At 38.9% G+C, this 25,271-nt stretch overlaps 1 protein-coding gene and 1 long non-coding RNA gene across 5 annotated transcripts in view; one reads left to right on the forward strand and one right to left on the reverse strand.

The window, feature by feature from the left end:
* Positions 1-464: 464 nt before the first annotated feature.
* Positions 465-25,044, forward strand: LOC140199661 (uncharacterized). Of its 2 annotated transcripts, XR_011886461.1 has the most exons (7): positions 465-541; positions 1,194-1,352; positions 1,453-1,751; positions 2,174-2,342; positions 12,392-12,490; positions 24,052-24,539; positions 24,788-25,044. It is a non-coding gene; the product is annotated as an uncharacterized lncRNA (long non-coding RNA). The 2 variants fall into 2 exon arrangements; XR_011886460.1 differs by having other exon boundaries at positions 1,194-1,751.
* Positions 15,887-25,271, reverse strand: part of LOC140199660 (extended synaptotagmin-3-like) — a 117,891-nt gene continuing 108,506 nt past the window's right edge. For 2 of the 3 annotated variants that reach the window (XM_072262109.1, XM_072262110.1), the window contains exons 19-23: positions 24,865-24,963; positions 23,301-23,432; positions 20,264-20,369; positions 17,251-17,300; positions 15,887-16,700 (exon numbers count right to left, since the gene is read on the reverse strand). In XM_072262109.1, coding sequence (XP_072118210.1) covers positions 16,649-16,700; positions 17,251-17,300; positions 20,264-20,369; positions 23,301-23,432; positions 24,865-24,963 — 439 coding nt within the window. In that variant the 3' untranslated portion in view covers positions 15,887-16,648. Of the gene's footprint in view, positions 16,701-17,250; positions 17,301-20,263; positions 20,370-23,300; positions 23,433-24,864; positions 24,964-25,271 lie in introns of those variants that run through there. The other variant, XM_072262111.1, reaches the window with a different exon arrangement.

Below are 25,271 nucleotides of genomic sequence, written 5' to 3' on the forward strand. Positions count from 1 at the left end.
TTTAAAACATTTAAAAAACTTTGTCAAATCATGGGAGTGACTTTAGCTTAATTCAGAGTATCGCCTTTCATTAGACAGTCTATAGTGCTTTTTGGGGTTTCATTTGAAAGAGAAGTGGAAAGGGTTTTTCTCCCCAATTCTCTACACCACACTCCACTGTAGTTGGTAGCAGTAATGCACCTTTACGTTGGACTGCTAATAAAAGTCATAAGACGATGAGTACACGTAGTTCTGCCTATTCACAACTTTAATGTACTTATTTGTTTAGTCATATTGATCCCGGAGGAAATTGGTTTTCGTTACAGTTGCACCATAAATAATAAATAGTAATAAAACCGTAAATAGTTAAATAGTAATATGTAAATTATGCCAGGAAATTATGAAATAAGTCCAGGACCAGCCTATTGGCTCAGGGTGTCTGACCCTCCAAGGGAGGAGTTGTAAAGTTTGATTACAGGAAAGATTCTAGCATGGATAAAGCAGTGGCTGATTGGCAGGAAGAAGAGTAGGAATAAAGTGAGCCTTTCCTGGCTGGCTGCTGGTGACTATTGGTGTTCCACAGGAGTCTTTGTTGGGACCGATTCTTTTTATGTTTTACGTCAATGATTTGGATGTTGGAATTGTTGATTTTGTTGCAAAGTTTGCAGATGATATGAAGATAGGTGGAGGGGCAGGTAGTTTTGAGTAAATAGGCTACAGAAAGACCTAGACAGATTAGGAGTATGGATAAATAAATGGCAAATGGAATACAGTCTCAGGAAGTGTGTGGTCATGCACTTTGGTAGAAGAAATGAAAGGTTTGACAGCTTTCTAAATGGAGAGAAAATACAAAAAACTGAGACACAAAGGGAGTCCATGTGCAGGATTCCCTAAAGGTTAATTTGCAGGTTGAGTCTGTGGTGAGGAAGACAAATGAAATGTCATTTCAAGAGGACTAGAATATAAAAGCAAGATAATTTATAAAACAATGATGAGCCCTCACTTGGAGTATTGTAAGCAGGTTTGGGCCCCCTGTCTTAGAAAGGATGTACTGAAACTGGAGAGGAGGTGGTTCCAGGATTCCAGCATTGACTGGCTAATATGTTCAGTGCTAATCTATTTCTTCACAAGTCTTCATAAGTTAAACATGTAGATGTTGCTTCTTAATATTATTGATTGTACTTTTGAAACAAATTAAATAATTATCTTTGTAGGAATGACCTATTTCAGTGGCAGAGCAGAACTCTGAGGAAGCAGTATACGTTAGACCTGGAGCGACTCCATGACTCTGCTAAATCAGAGATTCAGGGGGTACAGGATGACAGCTTTGTGAAGTGTCAACATCAAAGTCAAACTGAAACAGTATAATCAAGGTATATAGGTAATAGTTTGATTGTAATGTGCCATGTCATCTGACGTGTGTGAAAATAGTCTTTCCATGACCATGATAGCTCTTAGTAAATTTTTCTACAGAAGTGGTTTGCCATTGCCTTCTCCTGAGCAGTGTCTTCACAAGATGGGTAACTCCAGCCATCATCAATACTCTTCAAAGATTGTCTGCCTGACGTCAGTGGTCGCATAACCAGGATTTGTGATATGTACCAGCTGCTCATATGACCATCCACCAGCATCTTCCATGGCTTCACATGATCCTGATCAGGGGGCTAAGCAAGTGCTACACCTTGCCCAAGGGTGACCTGCAGGCTGGCAGCGGGAAGGAGTGCCTTATTCCTCTTTCGGTAGAGACGTATCTCCACCCCACAACCCGACAGGTAATAGGTTGAATCCAGAGTGGTAATTTTTATTTTTTCAAAAATTATGCTGCTCTTTGTTGGATCACTGAGTTATGTGGTATACATATTTACTAACAATACCTTTCATGGTCCTGTGATAATTTTAGAAGACAAGAGTAGTTGATGTTACTTTATGGAAATCGTAAAATTGAGGAATTGCTCTTCGACTAATAAGCAAACACAGCTGCTTCACCTTTGCAACATCTAGAGGTGGACAGTGTGTCTGATCACTTAGTTCTGGTTTCTTACAATTCTGAACAGTGGAAACAAAAAGTAACTGTCAGCTCGAAATCTGGACAGGTATGCTGTGGAACCTGAGTAGCTTTGGCAGCACCTGGGGTGGGGAGAGGAACATGAAAAATTCTGAAGAGCTTCAGATCTGAAATGTTATTTTTTTTTAGTCATAGGAACTTCTAAAGATAAAGGCTAGTGGTTAGCATTGTGTCCGAAATTGTTTAAGATCCACTGCTTTCCAGACAAGATTGATGGCAGCCATTCAAGCAACTAACTGAAACGAGAATACATGTTCATTATCTTGTTACATCATCTGCAGTGAGGCTAATTGAGTGGGTAAGTGATTTGCAACCTTCAATTAATAGCAAAGTCTATGGGCCCCACAAACACTCCAAGACTTGTGCTGCAGAGGTAACTGTGCTTTTTGTCCAGGCTGCTCCACAATCTACCACAATGGAAATAGAACTACCTTCTACCCAGTCCTTTGTCCTTGACCTTCACAAACACTGGGTGAAATCTCAATTACCAACACTCTAGTAGAAAATATTTGTCATCATCTGGAGTGTGAGTCAGAGAATGACAAAGAAAAAATATTTTGTCTTGACTATTGGTTGTTGTGGCAAGTTAGCTAGATTGAAAACTCACTGTATTTTTGAGAGTGTATTAGTTTCAACATTGTCTTGCGCTTCCTATTCTTTAATTTTGCAGAAGCAATTAAAAAAATTCTTGTACCGATGGTATTAAGTTTAGTTGCTTACAGACTGGTGATTCAGAATTGAATTTTGTTCTGCAGTAAAGGTTCAATTTGTATTTAGTGTGTTATGAGGATTTTGTATCATTAGGTATACTGTTGTGGACTTGAAAAGAAGCACGAGCAAGAGAAGACGATTATGCAATTACAGAAAAGGTTGTACATGCTTGTGACTGAACAAGAAAAATACATTGAAGGGTACAAGTTTCAGAACCAAACTTCTGGAATGTATACCAGGTCCAACAAAAAGTAAGGTTCAAATCTTTCATATGGTGAGAATTGAATAGAATCAAAGAAATAAACAGTCCTCTTGGCCTACCTCATCCATGCTGACTGTGATGCTATTCCCATTTACCTGTATCTGGCCCCTATCCCTCTAAATCTTTCCTATCCATATACCCTTTTAAATGTTTGTAATGGTACTAACATCAACCATTTCCTCTGATAGCTCATTCCATATACCCACTACTTCTGTGTTTTTAAAAACTGGCTCCTCAGGTCATCTTTCAATTTTTTCCCACCCAACTTAAACCTATTCCTTTTAGTTTTGTAATTCCTTGGCCTGGAGAAAAGACAGGGACAATCCATGTTATCTAAGCTTGTAAATTTTACAAAGCTCCATAAGGTCCCCCCCCCCCCCCGCCCAGTCTCTTCCTTTCCATCAACAGCCTAAACAACATCTCCTCATAAGTTCAGCCTCCATTGCATCCTTCAGGACTCTTCACCACACACTCCTCCCACTGGCTTGTCTCTTTCATAGAAACATAGAAAACATACAGCATAATACAGGCTATTCGGCCCACAAAGCTGTGCTGAACATGTCCGTACCTTAGAACTACCGAGGGTTACCCATAGCCCTCTATTTTTCTAAATTCCAGGTATCCATCCAGGAGTCTCTTAAAAGACCCTATCACTTCCGCCTCCACCACCGCCACTGGCAGCCCATTCCACACACTCACCACTCTCTGCATAAAAAAAGCTTACCTCTGACATCTCTGTACCTACTTCCAAGCACCTTAAAGCTATGCCCTCTCGTGCTAGCTATTTCAGCCCTGGGAAAAATCCTCTGACTATCCTCACAATCAATGCCTCTCATTATCTTATACACCTCTATCAGGTCACCTCTCATCCTCTGCTGCTCCAAGGAGAAAAGGCCGAGTTCACTCAACCTATTTTCATAAGGCATGCTCCTCAATCCAGGCAACATCCTTGTAAATCTCCTCTGTACCCTTTCTATGGTTTCCACATCCTTCCTGTAGTGAGGCGACCAGAACTGAGCACAGTACTCCAAGTGGGGTCTGACCAGGGTCCTGTATAGCTGCAACATTACCTCTCGGCTCCTAAACTCAATCCCACGATAGATGAAGGCCAATGCACCGTATGCCTTCTTAACCAGAGTCCCAACTCCTCCCATATTACAATTTGCTCACCATTTCTCCCTTAATTGGTTCCTCTTCACCTTCCTTTCTTATCAAATTCCAAAATCTGCAGCCCTTTGTTGCCTTCACCTCCCAGTCTCTCTCACTAGTTCAACTCCTGCCTCCGCTGCCTGATTCCATCCATCAGTCAACCTCTCCTCACCTGGATCCACCTGTTCCTTGCCAGCTCTTGCCCCTATCCTTCCCCACTCATTGCTTTAACCTGGCTATCCTCTGCTCTTTCAGTCCAGATGTAGGGTCTTGACCTGAAACATTGTCATTTTCCTTCTACAGGTGCTGCCTGAGCCACTGAGCTCATTTTTTGCTCCATCTTGTCAGGTCCTGGAGATATATCCACCCTAATATTTCTATTTCCTCTTTAATTCAGATCTGCTTGAGAATATCAAAGTACTTAAGAGCATCAATGTACTCCTACTATAGCTGCAGCCTCTTGTTACGTAACCGGCAACAATGAATATTAATCGCGACAGGTTATATAAAAACAACCAAACATTTATTAAACACGTATAAACAATAAGGGGAAAAAAACAAAGGAAAACTTTAACCTGAAGTTAACAGATATGCAGCCGTTCACCAACTCCACTCGGCTCTAGTTCTTAAAGCGTTAAATGCAAAAACAGTTCTTAAAGCGATACAGTCAGATATAGTTTTTAAAGCGATAACTTCGAAAGTCCAACAGATTTACATGTTCAATTGGGAGAGACTTCTCTGGAGAGAGATTTCTTCACCTTTACTGCAGGTTCTGTCCACAGGATTCATGATGCCGAAAATAAACAGTTTAAATCGACTGACTTTAAATTCCTTTAGAGAGAGAGCACCTTTTTGCATGAACTCATTGCTCTTTCTGGCAAGAGTTATCTCGATGCAGGTAGCTACTGCTCCAACAAAGACTCACTAAGGTCGATCCTTTATTAAACTGCCAAACAATGCCGACTCCTCTTGATCCTGCACTTCGATGAATTCTTCACTCTCCCTTCGAATGTTGGAATTGAGTAAATCAACACATCTAGCAAAAATTTCCAGTCCAATAATACAATATCTTGTAAGAGAATGCACCTCCCCTTTTAAAAATGAAACTGCGTCACAAAAACAAACGCAACAGAAACGGACGCACGACACGTTCTACCTGGAAATCTACAAACTCAAAAACCTACTGCGTCACCTGAGTCGACTCTTATATAGTCACGGGGCACATGTCATCACGTGACCTCACATCGGCGGGAAAATCACATCAAGAGACCTCCAAAAGACCATTACATCATTCTAACAAAAAAACCAGATCTCCTTGAGCATATAACACTCTACACATCCACTAGCTTCTCCCCGATGAATACAATTAGACGTACCAGTTTAGGATCTCAGTTATGTCTCCCGCCTCCACACACAAATTAGTCCTCTAATCTCTGAAGGAAACTGTTCTTTGTTTAGCTACCCTTTTGCTTCTCTATGCTGTATAAAAGGTTTTAGATTCTCCTTAATCCTATATGTCAAAGTAATTTCTTGAACAGGAGACAATCTGCTGATGCTGGAAATCCAAAGCAACACACACAAAATGCTCAAGGAACTCAGTAGGTCAGGAAGCATCTATGGAGAAGAGTAAACAGTCGGCACTTCAGGCCTAGACCCTTCATCATGACTACTCTTTTCCATAGATGCTGTCAGTAGCTGAGTTCTTCCAACATTTTGTGTTGTATTGCAAAGTAATTTCTTGGATCCCTTTGCCCTCCTGATTTCTGAAGTTTCTTCTTTTCCCCCAATGAAACCCAGGTGGCTCATTTTATACCAATTTCCCACAACAGACATAGGCCTCCTCCTTTTCTCTGATCACACCTTAAAAATCCTTTGTTAAACCCACTTCCAAACTTACCATCTTTACCTCCTACCCTTGCTGCTCCATGCTTGCTTTGCATTTTTAGTATCTTGTTTTAGAACTTCTCTAACTTACCAAACGTTGTCTTCCTCTGTCAGCTGCTCCCAACCTACCTCTCCCAGCTCCTGTCTGACGCCATCAAAATCAGCCTTCCCCTAGTTTAGGTCTCTAAATCAACATGGAACATAGAACACTACAGCACAGAAACAGGACCTTTGGGCCACGATGTTAGAACACTACAGCACAGAAACAGACCCTTCGGTTCTATCACCTTCTGAGCAATCCATTGTCTCATTCGGACTGTGGCACGTAAAATGTGCTGACTGACCCGCTCACTTCTTGTAATCTCTCATGTTTAACTCTCAGTAGATAGATACTGTGCTGACCAACATAAACCTTCAATCCAACCCATCCTTCCTAAACAGCCCATATCTCTCTATTTTTTCTTACATCAGGTGCCTACCTAGGAGACTTTTAAATGTCCCTATTGTATCAGCCTCTATCACCACAACTGGTAGTGGGTTCCAGGCCACTTCCCAACAAACTAAAACAAACTAATTCTGACATTTCCCCTAAACTTTCACTCATCTTAAATGGATATCCTCTGGTATTGGCCATTGCCACCATGGGAAAGTGGTATGAGCTGTCTACTCTGTCTATGCCTCTCAGAATCTTGTACATCACTATTGAATCCATATGACCATAAGATACAAGAGCAGACTTTGGCCATTCGGCCCATCAAGTCTGCGGGAATCCTGCACAAGATCTCCCAAGTCCCTTTGCACCTCTGGTTTTTGAACTTTCTCTCTATTTACAAAGTAGTCACCTTTTTCCTTCTACCAGAGTGCATGACCATACACTTCACGACACTATAATCCATCTGCCACTTCTTTGCCCATTTTCCCAATCTGTCTAAGTCCTTCTGCAGACTCCTTGCTTCCTCAAAACTACCAGCCCCTCCACCTATCTTGATATCATCTTCAAGCTTGGCCACAAAACCATCAATTCCATCTTTAAAATAATTGACACATCATGTGAAAATAAACGGTCCCAACACTGACCTCTGCAGAACACCACTAGTTACTGACAGCCACAAAGAATATTTCCACTGTCCTGCCAGTCAGACAATCTTTTATCCATGTTAGTAAAAGTTAAGTTGTACCACAGAGGCAAAATTCTTTTTTCTTTTCTTTTTCAATCTTTTTATTAGTTTCAACAACAAACTCATTACAAAAAGTAAGTACATAACAATCGGGATTATGTTAAATGATAGTAATTATTAAAGTTTACAGTCAGGTAACACATAGTTAAAAAACATCCCAAAATCACACAGATTAGCAACAAAATATATAAAGAGTATAGATAAAATATAAAATATCATAAAAAAAGAAAAAGAAAAAAAACTCTCCAAAAAAAAACTAAACTACGCAAACTAAAGAAAACTACGAAAAAAAAGAGAGGGCTATTATGATATCTCAGATAGAACCAATAGTGTTGCCACTTCCGCTCCTCTCCCCAAATATTGAAATCACGAAATAGATTGGCAAGGGTCAAATTACATCATGTGGAAGTATTGAATAAATGGTCTTCAAGTCTCATCAAATTTAATAGATGGGTCAAAAATAACACTTCTAATCTTTTCTAGATTTAAACAAGATATAGTTTGAGAAAACCAATGAAATATTGTAGGAGGATTAATCTCTTTCCAATTCAATGGTATAGATCTTCTAGCCATTAAAGTAACAAAAGCAATCATCTGATGAACTGAAGGGGTCAAATGATGTTTTTCAATCTTTGGTAAACCAAAAATGGCAGTAATAGGGTGAGGTTGTAAATCAATGTTCAAGACAGTGGAAATAATATCAAAAATATCATCCCAATATTTTTTCAATAAAGGACAAGACTAAAACATATGAGTTAATGAAGCTATCTCAGAATGACATCTATCACATACAGGGTTTATATGAGAATAATAACGAGCTAATTTATCCTTAGACATATTAGCCCTATGTACAACTTTAAACTGTATCAACGCATGTTTAGCACAAATAGAGGAAGAATTAACCAATTGAAAAATTTTTTGCCATTTCTCGGTAGGTAAGGTAAGCTTAAGTTCCCTTTCCCAGTCATTCTTAATTGTATTGGAAACATCTGGATTTATTTTCCTAATCATATTATAAATAATTGCTATTGAACCTTTCTGAAAAAGGTTTAGATCCAAAATTTTTTCCAATATATCAGCGGAATCTGAAATCGGAAAGGTAGTAAGAACAGTACTTAAAAAGTTTCTGATCTGTAAATATCTAAAAAAATGTGATCTAGGTAAATTATATTTATTAGATAATTGTTCAAAAGACATAAAACAATTATCTGAAAATAAATCATAAAAACGTATAATACCCTTTGTTTTCCAAATCAGATATGCTTGATCCAAAAAAGGTTGAAAAAGAAAGTTAGATATAATAGGGCTAGTTAAAATGAATTGATTCAGTCCAAAAAATTTTCAAAACTGAAACCATATTCAAAGAGTATATTTAACTATTGGGTTATCCATTTGTTTGTCCAATTTAGAAAAGTCAAAAGGAAGTGGGGTCCCTAAAATAGAACCCAATGAAAATCCTGAAACACAATCTCATTCAAGATTAACCCATTGTGGACTAGGAACTGTATCCCAATTCCATGTCCAAAATTTTAAATAACAAATATTAATCACCCAATAGTAGAATCTAAAGTTTGGCAATCCTAAGCCACCCTCCTTTTTGGGCTTCTGTAAGTGTCTTTTACCTAATCTAGGATTTTTATTCTGCCATATGTATGAGGAGATTTTTGAATCAACATTGTCAAAAAAGGATTTTGGGATAAAAATAGGCAATGCTTGAAATAAATATAGAAACTTAGGTAAAATAATCATCTTAACAGCGTTAATCCGACCAATTAATGACAAAAACTTTGGTGACCATTTAGTTATCAAACCTTTAATCTGATCAAGTAAGGGTAAGAAACTAACCTTAAATAAATCCTTGTGCTTCTTAGTAATTTTAACTCCTAAATAAGTAAATTGATTAGTAACTAATCTAAATGGTAAATTTTTATAAATTGGAACCATCATATTTAACGGAAAAAGTTCACTCTTATTAAGATTCAGTTTGTATCCAGAAAAGTTACTGAACTTACCCAACAAGGATAAAGTTGCAGGAATAGATGTATCTGGGTCAGGCAAATATAATTAGGCTAGCATTAAGTTGGACTGCTGAGTGGCATGGCTTGAAGGGCCAGAAGAGCCTATTCTGTGCTGCATTTCAATAAAGGAACAAACAACATGCCAATCCTGAACTCTAATCAGCTGGTCTTTAATCAACTCCATGTCAGATGTGGACTTGTCCGACAGTAGCTGCTGCTAATCGACACCCCTTAGCTCCTGTCTTATCCTATCGTAATTTGTCCCTCCCCCAATTTAGTACCTTCCTGCAAGATCCAATTTAAAAACAAGAGAAAATCTGCAGATGCTGCAAATCCGAGCAACACACACAAAATGCTGGAGGAACTCAGCAGGCCAGGCAGCATCTTGGAAAAAAGTACAGTCGACATTTTCGAAATGTCGACTGTACTTTTTCCATAGATGCTACCTGGCCTGCTAAGATTCAATTTAATCTTACCTGTAATTATCTTAAAACATAATGAATGTTGGTCATTATTCCTAAAATGTTCACCATCAGATTTGAACTGTCATATAGAAGAATTAAGTAGATATTAAAACAAAATCAGCAGTAGTTCCTCAATTGGAACTGAAGCAAGACCGAGAAATAACGTTGTTTTAAGTAATTGTAGTGGTTACATGAAAACAAATCAAAACCACTCAGAAACTGAGTACGATGGTTGACACTGTATAACGTGCTTCTAAAATAGCGAATTTCCAAATCAAAAAAAGTACATCTGATCTTTTATTACGAAACCAGCAAAGACGATCAATCTTGTAGCAATTTAGCAAAATTAATGTTGCAATCAGTGTAACTAAGCGGTAAAACCAATCGATTTTGCTGTCAAGAAATTAATGGTCAACAAAAAAAAATTACCCTCCAGCCCACTCCCTGGCTGTAACTAGATTCAACTGAATGGAGACAAAGTGAGAATACGTAACCATATTCACTTGTTTTTACCTCGCCCCAACCCACATGACAAATTACCCATAATAAACGCACAATAGAAAATACAATACAGACAGAAAATAGATACGTGGCTCCTACAGTAACCTCTTAAAATACTTGAAGCAATACCAAGGAATAACGTTGCTTGTAAGTAACCTCTTAAAATACTTGATTCTTTAATGTGAGAAATATGGCAGCTACATTGTGTATAAGGTGGTCACTCAAACAGCAATGAAATGTGACCATGCACCTAATCTGTGTCTTGAGGGTCATATGCAGCTACAGCACAGATTTTACATTGTTTTCTTTTAGATCTTTTATGGTTACATGAACTACCGAAGGCGTACTACGCAAGTAAGAGAGTAATTAAAGAGCCTTAAGTTTGAATAGAAGGAAAAGGTGGGTGTAACATTCACATGATCTAGATTGTTAGGTCAACTTTTAAAGTAGTTAACTCTATCCTGAATTCATGACTTTTTGGCTCAGATAAAGCAGTATACGTACCATGCCAAGACCCATTGTGATTTATGCCCCCTTTGGCAGGTTACATATCAACAATGGAAAACTTTACATAATTTGCAGAGTTGGCAAATTCTGCTTTCTGCTTGTTCCACAATATAGTGATCCTAAAACAACACATGGAAGATAATTTTCTTCCACACAACAAAATATCACTGTACAGTTGAACTCTGCAAATAACTGGCGGGGTGTCTGATTGCTAAAATATGCTGAAAGCAGTTTTTGTAATACATCCTTTTGCTAAATTACCTTTTTTTCCTTTTGAAAGAAGTTTCACTTTTAATGTTTTAGTATAATCACTATATTAGAAGAGCATGCAGAATTCTTTCTAGCATTCTACACACTTTTTCAGGATTTACTGCAGCTATTATGTAAGAATAACAACTCAAATGTAGGATCTGAATCCAGGTAAAGATAACTCAAATAATCTGGCATTCAGTGTTTCAGAGAACTTGATGGTACAGCATCTATAAGCAAACATATGTATTAAATAAGCTATTTTATGAATTTATATTTGTTATTTTTTTAAAATTATTATTGTGCTCTTTATCATATTGAGATTTTTTTTTAGCTGCATTGGATCTGGAGTAACAATTATTTCATTCTTCTTAACACATGTGTACCAGAAATGATATTAAAAAATATTGAATCTGCTCATTAATGTGAGTCAGTTGTCTGGATCATGGGCTGGGTCCGAAGATGGAACTAGGGTCAGGAATTTCTGGTGGTTTTTGCTGAGACACAGGATCTGGAGAGCTTGTATATTCCCTTATTCATATAACCTTAGTGTTCCCGGAACATAGAATAGTACAGCTTAGTATAGGTCCTTTGACCCACAGTATTGGCCCAAAACCACCTGTACGTTTTTCCAATCATCTTAAAATTACATTCTCTCATATGAGCCATTTTCACCCTGGAACAAAGGTGCTGTCTGTCCACTCTGTTTACACCTCATATCATCTACAACAACCTTCCATGCTATCCACAACATAACAAACATTCTGCCTTCTGCAAATTTACTAGCCCACCGTTCCACTTCCTCATTCAAGTTATTTAGAAAATTTCCAAAGAACAGAGGTCCGGAACAGATGCCTGTGGAATATTACTAGTCAACAACTTCCAGTCAGAAGATGCTCCATCTACTATCACCCCCTGCCTTCTGGGGGCAAGCCAACTCTGAATCCACACAGCCAAGTTTCCATGGATCCCATCCTGACTTTCTGAATGAGCCTACATGGGGAACCCTAGGCAAGTGCCTTACTAAAATCCATATACATCTTATCCCATTCACTTCATCAATGTGCTTTGTCACTTTCTCAAAGAATTCAGTCAGGCTTGTGAGGTATGCCCTACTCTCACAAAGCCATACTGATTACCCCTAATCAGTCTATGCTTCTCCAAATGCTGACAACTGTTCACTAGAAAATTTATTATACTACAGTGCTTATAGATATTATAAAAGTCACATTCAATAGAAAGAAAAACCCAGTCTTGTACCAAACTTCAGAGTATCACAGTTTACTGTTGCTACCTAATGTCTTAACTAGCATTTTAATAAAGTTTTGAAATAATATATAGAAAATTGCAATTGATTAAGCACATGTATTGATATTAGCAGAAACTTTAATAAAAAGCTCTAATTATCTTTTTCTTTGTTACAGAGGTAGACAGTATAGACCATGTTTTATGTACAACGTTGGCATGCAGTCTGACTGTCAGGAAGGGCAGGCAGATGACAGGACGTAATTGTAGCCAGCAAGGTGAGTGTCAGAGTATTAGGGATGCAGAATCAAACAGGGTAGCAAATACGGTGCTTAAAGTGTTATAATTGAATGCACAGAATATAAGAAATATGATGGATGACCTTGTTGCACTATTACAGATTGTCAGGTATGATGTTGTGGTCATCACTGAATCGTGTCTGAAGGATGGTTGTAGTTGGGAGCTGAATGTCCAAGGTTACATGTTGTATCGGAGGGATAGGAAGATAGGCAGAGGGGATGGCATGGCTCTGCTGGTAAAGAATGGTATCAAATTGTAGAAAGATGTGACATAGGATTGGAAGATGTTGTGCCTTGTGGGTTGAGTTAGGAAACTGCAAGGGTAAAAGGACCCTTTGACAGTTATATACAGGCCTCCCAACAGTAGCTGGGATGTGGACCACAGATTATAACAGGAAATAGAAAAGACATGTCAAAAGGGAAATGTTATGATAGTCATGGGAGATTTCAACATGCAGGTCAATTGGGAAAATCGGGTTGGAAATGGATCTCAAAACAGTGAGCTTGATGAATGCCTTTGAGATGGCTTTTTAGAGCAATTTGTTTTGAGCCTAATGGGGCATCAGCAATACTGGATGGATTGGGTGTTATGAAATGAACTGGAGGTGATTAGGGAGCTTAAGGTAAAAGAACCCCAAGGAGGCAGTGATCACAATATTATTCAAATTCAACTTGAAATTTGATAGGGAGAAGGTAAAGTCTGACATAGCAGTATTTCAGTGGAGTAAAGGAAATTACAGTGGTATGAGAGAGGAGTTGGCCAAAGTAAGTAGAAAGGAGATGTTGGGAGGGATGACAGCAGAGCAGCAAAGGTGTGAGTTTCTGGGAAAAAATGAGGAAAGTGCAGGATAGATGTATTCCAAATATGAAGAAATACTGAAATGGAACAATAGTTCAACCATTCCTGACAATGGAAGTCAAAGCTAATGTAAAAGCAAAAGAGAGGGCATACAACAAAGCAAAAATTGGTGGGAAGACAGAGGACTGGAAAGCTTTAAAAACCCTACAGAGAGCAACTAAAAGAAGCATTAAGAGGGAAAAGGTGAAAAATGAAAACAAACCAGAAAACAATATCAAAGTGGATAGCAAAAGCTTTTTCAAATATGTAAAAAATAAAAGAGATAAGTGTGGATATAGGGCTGCTAGAAAATAAGGCTGGAGAAATAATAATGGGGGACAAGGAGATGGCAGATGAACTACATGAATATTTTGCATCAGTCTTCACTGTGGAAGATGCTAGCAGTGTGCCAGATGTTGAAGGGTTTGAGGGAAAAGAAGTGAGTGCAGTTACAAGGGAGAAGCTGCTCAAAAAACTGAAAGACCTCAGGGTACATAAGTCACCCAGACCAGATGAACTGCACCCTAGGGTCCTGAAAGAGGTAGCAATAGAGATTGTGGAGGCATTAGTAATGATCTTTCAAAAATCATTGGACTCCGGCATGGTGCCAGAGGACTAAAAAAATTGGAAATGTCACTCCACACTTTAAGAAAGGAAATTATAGACCAGTTAGCCTGACTCCAGTGGTTGGGAAGATGTTGGAGTCAATTGTTAAGGATGAGGTTATGGAGTACTTGTTAGGACAAGATAGGACAAAGTCAGCATGATTTCCTTAAGGGAAAATCCTGCCTGACAAACCTGTTGGAATTCATTGCAGAGATTACAAGCAGGATAGATAAAGGGGATGCAGTGGATGTTGTATACGTATTTGGACTTTCAGAAGGCCTTTGACAAGGTGCCACATATGAGGCTGCTTACCAAATTATGAGCCCATGGTTTTGTAGGAAAGTTACTGGCATGGGTTAGAGCATTGGCTGATTGGCAGGAGGGAGCAAGTGGGGGGAAAAAAGGATCCTGTCTGCTTGGTTGCCAGTGACTAGTGGTGTTCCACAGGGGTCAGTGTTGGGACCACTTCTTTTTATGCTGTATATGAATGACTTAGATGATGGAATAGATAGCTTTGTTGCCAAGTTTGCAGATGATGCTAAGATTGGTGGAAGGGCAGGTAGTGTTGAGGAAACAGGTAGGCTGCAGAAGGACTTAGACAGATTAGGAGAATGGGCAAGCGAGTGGCAAATGAAATACAAAGGTGGAAAATGCACGGTCATGCACTTTGGTAGTAGAAATAAATTTGCAGACTATTTTCTAAACAGGGAGAAAATCCAAAAATCTGAGATGCAAAGGGACTTGGGAGTCCTTGTGGAGACATCCTAAAGGTTAACTTGCATGTAGAGCCGGTGGTGAGGAAGGCAAATGCAATGTGAGCATTCATTTCAAGAAGTCAAGAATACAACAGCAGAGATGTGATGCTGACACTTTATAGGGCATTGGTGAGGCTTCAACTTCAGTATTGTGAACAGTTTTGGGCTCCTCATTTAAGAAAAGATGTGCTGGCATTGGAGAGGGTTCAGAGGAGATTCACAGGGATGTTTCTGGGAATTAAAGGGTTATCATACTAGGAGTGTTTGATGGCTCTGGGTCTGTACTTGCAGGAAGTCAGAAGGATGAGGGGGGATCTCATTAAAACCTTTTGAATGTTGAAAGGCCTAGACAGAGCAGATGTGGAAAGGATGTTTCCCATGGTGGGGGAGTCTAGGACAAGAGGACACAGCTTGAGGATAGAGGGGGTCCATTTAAAACAGATGCAGAGAAATTTCTTTAGCCATAGGGTGGTGAATTTGTGGAATTTATTACCACAGACAGCTGTGGAGGCCAGGCTGTTGGGTGCATTTAAGGCAGAGCTTGATAGGCTCTAGAAGACCGGGGACTGGGGCTGAGGAGTGGAGAAAAGGATCAGCCATGATTGTATGGTACAGCAGACTCGTTGGGCCAAATGGCCTAATTCTGCTATTTATTATGGTCTTATGTTTTACATATAGTCTGTGCTGTTAAGCTACAAATAAGAAAACAGATTTAAATTCAAGCATTTCTCATTATTCTTTATTCTTACAATCTGATTTATAATCTGTATGACTTCCTATTTTTTAGATATACTTCAATTAAATTTGTTTTAACTAATGCTAATTGAGGGCTTCATAGCTTTCAGTGTTCTTTCACACCCCTATCCCTTCAAACCTGAATTATCCTGGAAATACAGGGAATTAATATTTTTAATTGTCAACATGATAAGTTTGGAACTAATTGTTTACAGTTATGCTCCTTCATAGTCTGCAATTTGAAATTTTAAATGTAGCAAAGCCCCATCGACACTGAATTAAAATTATTGCGTACTTTTGACAATTTAGTGATCACCTCTGGATATCTTAATATCTGCACACCATACTAATCAATAAAAGACAAGTCATGTTTAACACTGCTCAACTTATACATAATTTTAAAATTAGACAAAGTAACAAATGTGATTTGTTCATATGAAATCAATTTATTTACAGCTGTTAATAAATAGCAATTCATATCTCTCAATAGCCATTGTTCTGAGCATTTTCCATACAGGAAATAACCATGATATTTACAATAGATAAAGAAAACAAATCTATTTTTAACATGTTGCCACCTTTTTGAAATGATTTTCTAAAACTTTAGTCTGGTTATTATGCATCACATGATAGCAAAGTGGCCTTAAAGGCACTAGTTCAAGCCTGTTATTTTACCCCAAAAAAGCTGAATCTAAGCATACAAACAGTATTAAGGCAAAAGTTAAAAAGAATGTAGAGAAAATGCACATTAAAAAGCTGGATCTTATTAAATAGCATACTTGAAAACAGTCTTGTGAATCTGAATTATGTACTTCAGGGATTAAATTTTCTTCATAAACCAATTGGAGAAGAAAATGTTTTGAGAAAAGCTTTAGGAAATGTGTTGTCTTTAATGATGTTTATATATACAATCCTGTTTAAAAGTGCAACTTAACTTCTTCTATATTCCATTTAACCAATTGCAAGTCCTTACAGTCTGCCCAGTTGTGATGAAAATGTTCTGCTTAATTAACATAAAATGTGGACATTTTAAAAAAAATCTGGGTATAGATGTAGTCCTTTCTCATAATGCAAGATCATTTGCTGTCAAAATGAAATCGATAGAACGCACGTGACAGCCAGGTTCGCAAATTACCAGATAAGTATCCGTGATCCTCCCTCAATCTATCAGAAAACCACGTGAAGCTCCAGGTTAATTATATATCAAATATTTTCTCGTCCTTTGCTTGGTAATCCACCACCAGTTAGTTTATACCTGTGAAAAGGATAACGTCACTATCACATATTATTCCTGGTCACAGGAAAAACAAAAGACACTTTTGATAAAGGGACCAAAGCAGTTAATGAACCAAAAGTTGTTATAGTATTGTGGTGAATAAAGCTATAAGGCTTAATTTCTGTTTACTATCACACTACATATGGAATGGTTATTTCTCACAGGAGTTTAAATCAAGAACACACTTCTCTTCATCTTTCTGCTCCAACTAAAGATGAGTTGTAATTATACTAAGAAACAAAAACAGATCTACATTTTACAAAACAAATCTAAAGAAGCTTTAATATTGAATATATACAAAAGACAAACTTGTATTTATATGTACAACTTCTCTCAACTTGAGTTCAGAGTAACGATCACTCGTTCTGTCACCATCTTTCTAAGAACATTTACAAGAAAACTAGATGTTCTTGCAATCAGCTAGATATAACTATTCTATAAGGATTGTTTTTAAGTGGTTTGGGTATGTACACATGTGTACTCAATATTTTTAAATATTTAATGTTTAGATACAAGGAGTATACCTTACCATTCTGTAAAACCTGGGGTTAAGTTATCCTTCGGAATATCAATCAATACCTTTTAATGAAGAACAATGTAAAACTTAATTAGTTTATAGACTACATTAATCATTTGAAGAATTGTGGGGTAACTCCAAAATGAATGCATAAAATTATTTATTTTGAGCAACCAAATACTGTGATTTAACATAGAAGAATATAAAAATGAATACATCTACAATAAAGCTGAAACTTAAAAAAAATAATGATACTAAGTACTTGTGCAGTTACTAAGATACTAAGCATTTGTTATGCTATTGAACAAGAGTAAAAATACGTAAACATTTAGGCCCAAGATCAGGGACAAGAAAAATCTTGGCCCCCATCTCCTCTTCACTGACTCCATCAATAAATGAGTACTAGAGCACTGATTTTTTTTCGCTGCAGAGATTTTCAGCAAATTATTCTGTTGTCAAGGGTCTTTCATATATGATCAGCATATTAGCCACACTGTACATTACCCATGTGAGAGCTGCTGGAACTGAGACTATCACCCCATCATCCTATCACCCTGAGGTGGAAGTAACCGTAATTTCATTTTAGTTACAGGATGATACTTTGCCTTGTTGATGTGTGATCAAAGAATACAGTCCTAACCTATTCAATATTTCTTTATAACTCAGGTCTCCCAGACTAGACAACGTCCCTGTAGATTTTCTCTGTACTGTTTCAACCTTTTTTACATCTTTCCTGTAGGTAGGTGACCAAAACTGCACACATCTCCTGTACTCAATACATTGATTTATGAAGGCCAATGTGCCAAAAGTTTTCTTTATGACCCTATCTACCTGGAATACCACTTTCAATGAATCATGGACCTGTATTCCCAGATCTCTTTGTTCTTCCACATTCCTCAGTGCCTACCTTACTCTTCACTATGTAAGATCTACACTGGTTGGATCTCCCACCGAAGTGCAAAATTACTCATTTGTCTGCATTAAATTCCATCTGCCATTTTCAGTCCATTTTTCCAGCTGATGTAGAACCCTCTACAATCTATGATAGCCTTCTTTACCGTCACCCCCAATCTTGTTGTCATCTACAAATACGCTGATCCAGTGAACCACATTATCATCCAGATTGTTGTTATAGATGACAAACATCATAGGAGCTAGCACCAAACCCTGCAGCACACCACTAGTCACAGGCCACCAGACAGAGAGGCAACCCTCTACTACCTCTCTCTGGCTTCTCCCACAAAGTCAATGTCTAATCCAATTTACTACCTCGTACTAAATGCGGAGTGACCCATGGACCAGGCCTACTTTTTGAAACTAATAGCATTGTGGTCACTGGATGCAAGGTGTTAATCTACATAAACTTCTGTAGTTCTGTAGTTAATCTACATAAACTACCTGCCATTTCATTCACTTATAGCAGATCCATTATTGTATGCTCTCTCATTGGAACAAGGGGTAGGTAGTGCTGAGGAAGCAACGTGATTGCAGAAGGACTTCGACAAATTGGAAGAATGGGCAAAAAAGTGGCAGATTGAATACCGTGTTGTGAAATGTATGATAATGCATTTTGGTAAAAGGAACAATAGTGCAGACTTATGAGTCCCCATGCAAGACTCCTAGAAGGTTATTTTACAGGTTAAGTCTATGGTAAAGAAGGCAATTGCAATGTTGGCATTTGTTTCAAGGGAGATAGAATATAAAAGCAAGGAGATAACACTGAAACTTTACAAAACATTAGTCAGTCTGCACTTGGAGTAATGTCAACAGTTTTGGGCCCCATATCTCAGAAAGTGTGTGTTGTCATTGAAGAGAATTCAGAGGAGGTTCATGAGGGTGATTCCAGGAATGAAGGGGTTAACGTATAAGGAGTATTTGGCAACTTTGGGCCTGTACTCAGTGGAATTTATAAGAATACATGGGGATCTCATTGAAACTTACTGACTGTTGAAAGAACTAGATAAGGTGGATGTGGAGAGGATGTTTCATCTGGTGGGGGGGGGGGGAATCCAGAACTAGGGGGCACGGAATTGAGGAGCAACCTTTTAGAACAGAGATAATGAGGATTTTTTTTAGCCTGAGAATAGTGATTCTGTGGAATGCTCTGCCACAGACTGAGGTGGAGGCCAAGTCTGTGGGTATATCTAAAGCGGAAGTTGATTGTTTCCTGATCAGTCAGGGCATCAAAGGATATGGCGAGAAGGCAGGTGTATGGGGTTGAGTGGGATCCGCGATCAGCCATGATGGAATGGTGGGGCAGACTTGATGGGGTGAATAGCCTAATTCTGCTTATTTGTCTTACAGACTTCCACGTACTGAGGAAGGAAACTTTCCTGAACGCATTTGAGAAACTCTATTCCATCTAGTCCTTTTACAGTATATTCCCAGTCAATATGTGGAAAGTTAAAATTACCTACTATATAACATCAAGCAACACACATCAAAGTTGCTGGTGAATGCAGCAGGCCAGGCAGCATCTCTAGGAAGAGGTACAGTCGACGTTTCAGGCCGGGACCCTTCGTCAGGACTAACTGAAGGAAGAGTTCCCCTCCCACTTTCAAATCTCTTACTAACTCTTCCTTCAGTTAGTCCTGACGAAGGGTCTCGGCCTGAAACGTCGACTGTACCTCTTCCTAGAGATGCTGCCTGGCCTGCTGCGTTCACCAGCAACTTTGATGTGTGTTGCTTGAATTTCCAGCATCTGCAGAATTCCTGTTTTTTACTATATAACATCCTTATGTTTCTTGCAACAGTCTGTAATCTCTTTATAAGTTTGTTCCTCTAAATCCTTAGGACTGTTGGATGGTCTGTAATATAGCCCCATTATCCTGGTCATTCCTTTCGTTTTTCTCAGTTCCACTCACTAGATGAGTTCTCCAGTCTGTCTTGACAGAGTTTCTTTTGCTGTTTTTCAAACTATGTATAACAGTTAGTAGGGAATACCTGCTATGTCACACTGAGGACATGAGCTGAACACGTTCAAATCCCATTTTCCAAATTCTTTATAAATACAAGTTACTCTTACCATCCCAAGTTCCTTCCTCACGTGAGATCGGAATGACCGGTTGTTTTTTACCGCAACATCTAATTTACGTTTAGGAATTTCCTCCAATGACACGGAGAATTCAAACCTGAATAAGACAAAAAGTTATTTTCATGTTCGTACTCACAGACATTCAGGGATCAATTTAACAAGTATTTTCTAAGAAGATTATACTTGTGTTTGTCACAAATGATGTCTGCAATGGACAGGATAGATTGAAAAGGGGATTCATCACATGACTGATACCTATTTTAACATCTTTAAGTCAATTGAGGTAGCTCTGCATGCCATTTTGTTAAGAGTTCAAAATTAATTGAATAACTTATTTATATTGTATTATAATTAAGCTAGCACAGTGGTTAGCGTAACACTTTACAGAGCCAGCTGTAAGAGTGGGTTCAATTCCTACCGCTGTCTGTAAGAAGTTTGTATGTTCTCATGTGACTGTGGGTTTTCTCCAGGTGCTCTGGTTTCCTCCCATATGCTAAAGACATATGAGTGACGGTTAGTTGGTTAGCAGCAGTAGCACGGCCTCACTTGTGGACTGCCCCAGCACTTCTGAGGTTATGGAGCTCATTGAACAAAACAATGTATTTCACTAGGAAGAGGTACAGTCGACGTTTCAGGCCGAGACCCTTCGTCAGGACTAACTGAAGGAAGAGTTAGTAAGAGATTTGAAAATGGGAGGGGGAGGGGGAGATCCAAAATGATAGGAGATGACAGGAGGGAGAGGGATGGAGCCAAGAGCTGGACAGGTGATAGGCAAAAGGGATACGAGAGGATCATGGGACAGGAGGTCCGGGAAGAAAGACAAGTGGGGGGGGGAAGCCAGAGGATGGGCAAGGGGTATGTAGTCAGAGGAACAGAGGGAGAAAAAGGAGAGTGAGAGAAAGAATGTGTGTATAAAAATAAATAACAGATGGGGTACGAGGGGGAGGTGGAGCATTAGCGGAAGTTAGAGAAGTCGATGTTCATGCCATCAGGTTGGAGGCTACCCAGACGGAATATAAGGTGTTGTTCCTCCAACCTGAGTGTAGCTTCATCTTTACAGTAGAGGAGGCCATGGATAGACATATCAGAATGGGAATGGGATGTGGAATTAAAATGTGTGGCCACTGGGAGATCCTGCTTTCTCTGGCGGACAGAACGTAGGTGTTCAGCAAAACGATCTCCCAATGCGCCCGATGTGGCCTTCTATATATTGGCGAGACCCGACGCAGACTGGGAGATCGTTTCACTGAACACCTATGCTCTGTCCACCAGAGAAAGCAGGATCTCCCAGTGGCCACACATTTTAATTCCACATCCCATTCCCATTCTGATATGTCTATCCATGGCCTCCTCTACTGTAAAGATGAAGCTACACTCAGGTTGGAGGAACAACACCTTATATTCCGTCTGGGTAGCCTCCAACCTGATGGCATGAACATCCACTTCTCTAACTTCCGCTAATGCCCCACCTCCCCCTCGTACCCCATCTGTTATTTGTTTTTATACACACATTCTTTCTCTCACTCTCCTTTTTCTCCCTCTGTCCCTCTGACTATACCTCTTGCCCATCCTCTGGGTCCCCCCCCCCCCATCTTTCTTCCTGGACCTCCTGTCCCATGATCCTCTCGTATCCCTTTTGCCAATCACTTGTCCAGCTCTTGGCTCCATCCCTCCCCCTCCTGTCTTCTCCTATCATTTTGGATCTCCCCCTCCCCCTCCCACTTTCAAATCTCTTACTAACTCTTCCTTCAGTTAGTTCTGACAAAGGGTCTCAGCCTGAAACATCGACTGTACCTCTTCCTAGAGATGCTGCCTGGCCTGCTGCATTCACCAGCAACTTTGATGTGTGTTGCTTGAATTTCCAGCATCTGCAGAATTCCTGTTGTTAATGTATTTCATTGTATGTTTCAATTGTGAGGGGATCCAGGAGTGCCCCTATTAAATGTTTGAAGAGAGACAGAGAGAGACATTCATCATTGATGGTTTGTTTGAAAAGGAGAGAGAGAGAGTTATTTACCACCAATTTGTTGCTTTTGAAAAGAGAGAAACGAAGATCAACGGTTGGACTGTCACTTTAAGGCATTGGAAGTAACTTTGGATTTCTACTGAGTTTGGAGTTGGAGACAGCTGAGCAGCTCGAAGGTTGCTATGGTGACTGACAGGACATTATTGATGTTACTTTCAAGGACTTGTTGCCTGCTTGCATTTCTTTGCAGACAAAGGAAGGAGGGATTCTTTGAATGGCAGGTGATGCTCAGCCTGGTGAAATAAATGGGAGGTCAGATGATACAGACCTCAGACACATGATCTGGACACTGAATAAGCATTGTTGTGCCTGCACAGAAAGTGGGTTTTGGAGGATCAATCGGGTGGATTGATCCAAATTGCTATTCCAACGGTAAAGAAGGAGTTGACTGGTGGGGAGTTGTTTATGTGTCCACCCTCGCCTGGGTGATAGCTCCACCACAGGAAAACCGGTCCCCCTGGTTAAAGTCACAGTCGGAGACTTGTAAAGGATTTCGGAGGACGACGAGAAGATCGACGGCATCAGTTCACCTGAAGACTTTTCTTTCTTTTTTTCCTCTCTCTCTCTCCATCACTACTCAACTAAATACCACAAACTGAACTCCACTTTACTCAACATCGTAAGACTGTATCTTTTTACCCTTAGACTTAAAGAAGCTTGGTTTTTCATACATATATATTCCACACTTACTTTTATATATAATCATTGCTAACCTGTTTGATTTATCTACATTTATATTACTGTATTGCGTAGTTACTAATAAATATTAGTAGTTTATAGCAATACGAGACTCCAAAGTGATTTCTATTTCTGCTGGTTTCTTTATCCCCGTCACGGGGTACGTGACACAATGTGCATGTAACAAATAAAGCTAATCTTTATCTTCACAAAGACTTTTGTCCATCAATAAATAAAACCTCTGGCCATGAAGTCCCGACTGTAAATCAGACTAAATCCAAGGGTTCTGAAATCAGGAATGAGATGTATTTATGGGATACTTACTTTTCATCATACTGTGGATTTACAGTCTTCTTCTTGACTTGTGTTTTTCTCCGGCCTGACCAGCTCTTGTCAGGAAGAAGGTAAAGTCGGACATATGGATCTGATCCATCATTTGAACAGGCGATTAGGCTTCTGTGTCAAATGAAATATGAAACTTCAACTATTATCTTGGTTACCTTGGAAATAATAACTCAGCTATTTGATTACCATTGAATCTACTCTGTAGTCCATACTATGCTGGACAGATGTTCACAGAGAAACATACAGTTGTGTAATTAAAATCACTCAAGTGAAAAGTAGAAGGCCATTCTGTCATCCAAACCCGTTTTGTAGTTTTGTTAGCTGCAGACATTTAACCCATATTTGATTTATGATATAAAAATCTTGTCAATTTCAAATCATGAGCACTTTATTTAACCATATTTTTTTGGGGGATTTTTATGTTGCCACTAATCTTTGTGAAAACAGTGCTTTTTAATGTAGAGATTCTTTTCCTTAGTACTGAATATTTCACTGAAGGAAACAGTTTTAGGTGCCTTCTGCTTAATCATTCAAACATCTTATCCTGGATCATATTTATTCCTTCTATGTTCTTGTATTCTATCTCTTGATCCTCAAACTCTTGCAGAGAAAATGCTACGCTCCAATTACTATAAATCAACAGAAAATATGTAAAATGTCAAACATATCTGTATGATTGGTTAAATTATTCCTAAATTCAGCTGAATACTGCACTTGATTTTCACTACAGGTAACAAGAAACTGGCAAGAAGAATAAAATATCCAGAAAAGTCAAGTATAAGGTAACAACAATGGAGGAAATCATGAATTAAGGGTTCATCTGAAGAGTTTGACCTCCAAGAGGACCACAACCTTGGAGGGTTTGGAGGCTTGCGTGCTTCAATGACCCAGACGGCAATGTTGGCTGGAGTCAGGGCTTCATGATTTGGCTCTTGGTTAGGGTCACCCATGCCAAATAGGTCAAAGGGTACAGGCCAGAGTAAGAGTCCTCCAGGTTCGGGCGTTCAGCTCAGGCTAACAACCCTGACTGGCAAAACAAAATTGTTATGGAATCCTATTGAGTGCAATGGTATTCCTGAGACTCTACCTGAGACCTGCGTGACTGACAGTAGTGAAAACAAGAGAAAGCCACTGACATAATGAAGGGAGCCCTGAACGTCACCAGACATGGAGGATCTTCATTGATGTTCTAAATGCCAGTGGCATATGGTGCAATAGGTAAGTAAGGGCTTGAAGAGGTATTTGATCTGAGTTGGTCTTGCGTCCTTTACGTGTTTAATGGGAATAAATTGTATCCTGACGAGTTCTACCTATTATGAGATTTGGCATAGATTCTTTAAACAATAAAGTTGAACATTAGGGCAGTGGTTGGCTGTCCCCAAGTCTACATTAGCTCTCTGAAATATCAAGCCTTAATGAAAAGATGATCATTCACTTGTTTTTTTCCACATCATTTGTTTCTTCAGGACACACATTGATCTCGTTACCAACACTGAGTGCAACAAATTTCACAAGTAAAATAATTGCCCATAAGGAAATTTACCTGCAACAGTGAACAATTACAATCAGAGAGTGACGTGGAGTGGAATAACGTACAGTCAGCTGGATTTTGCCCAAAGATTCCTCAGTCTGGACTGTGCCACTGGAAGAAATTACACATTCTCTTATCTACCTTCTCTGTAAATAGACTTCCAGAGTCTTGAGATCCTATGTCATACTTGAAACGCCATAAAACTCCATATTTACAAAGTATTATTAAAAAGTTATTATACAAATTTTCTCAGATCTTTATTAATACTGATCCTTCTGTAAGTAAAGAAAACAATATTTAAGTTAGGAATTACTCTCTACTTTATATTCCCAAATGAGACTTTAATATTAGTCTATATTAAAATTGTGCACCTAAGCAAAAATCATCATTGAAAATTTGGTAGTTGAAAGATCTGTTAA

This window comes from Mobula birostris, chromosome 6 (assembly GCF_030028105.1).
Source record: "Mobula birostris isolate sMobBir1 chromosome 6, sMobBir1.hap1, whole genome shotgun sequence".
Classification (NCBI taxonomy): Eukaryota; Metazoa; Chordata; class Chondrichthyes; order Myliobatiformes; family Myliobatidae; genus Mobula; species Mobula birostris.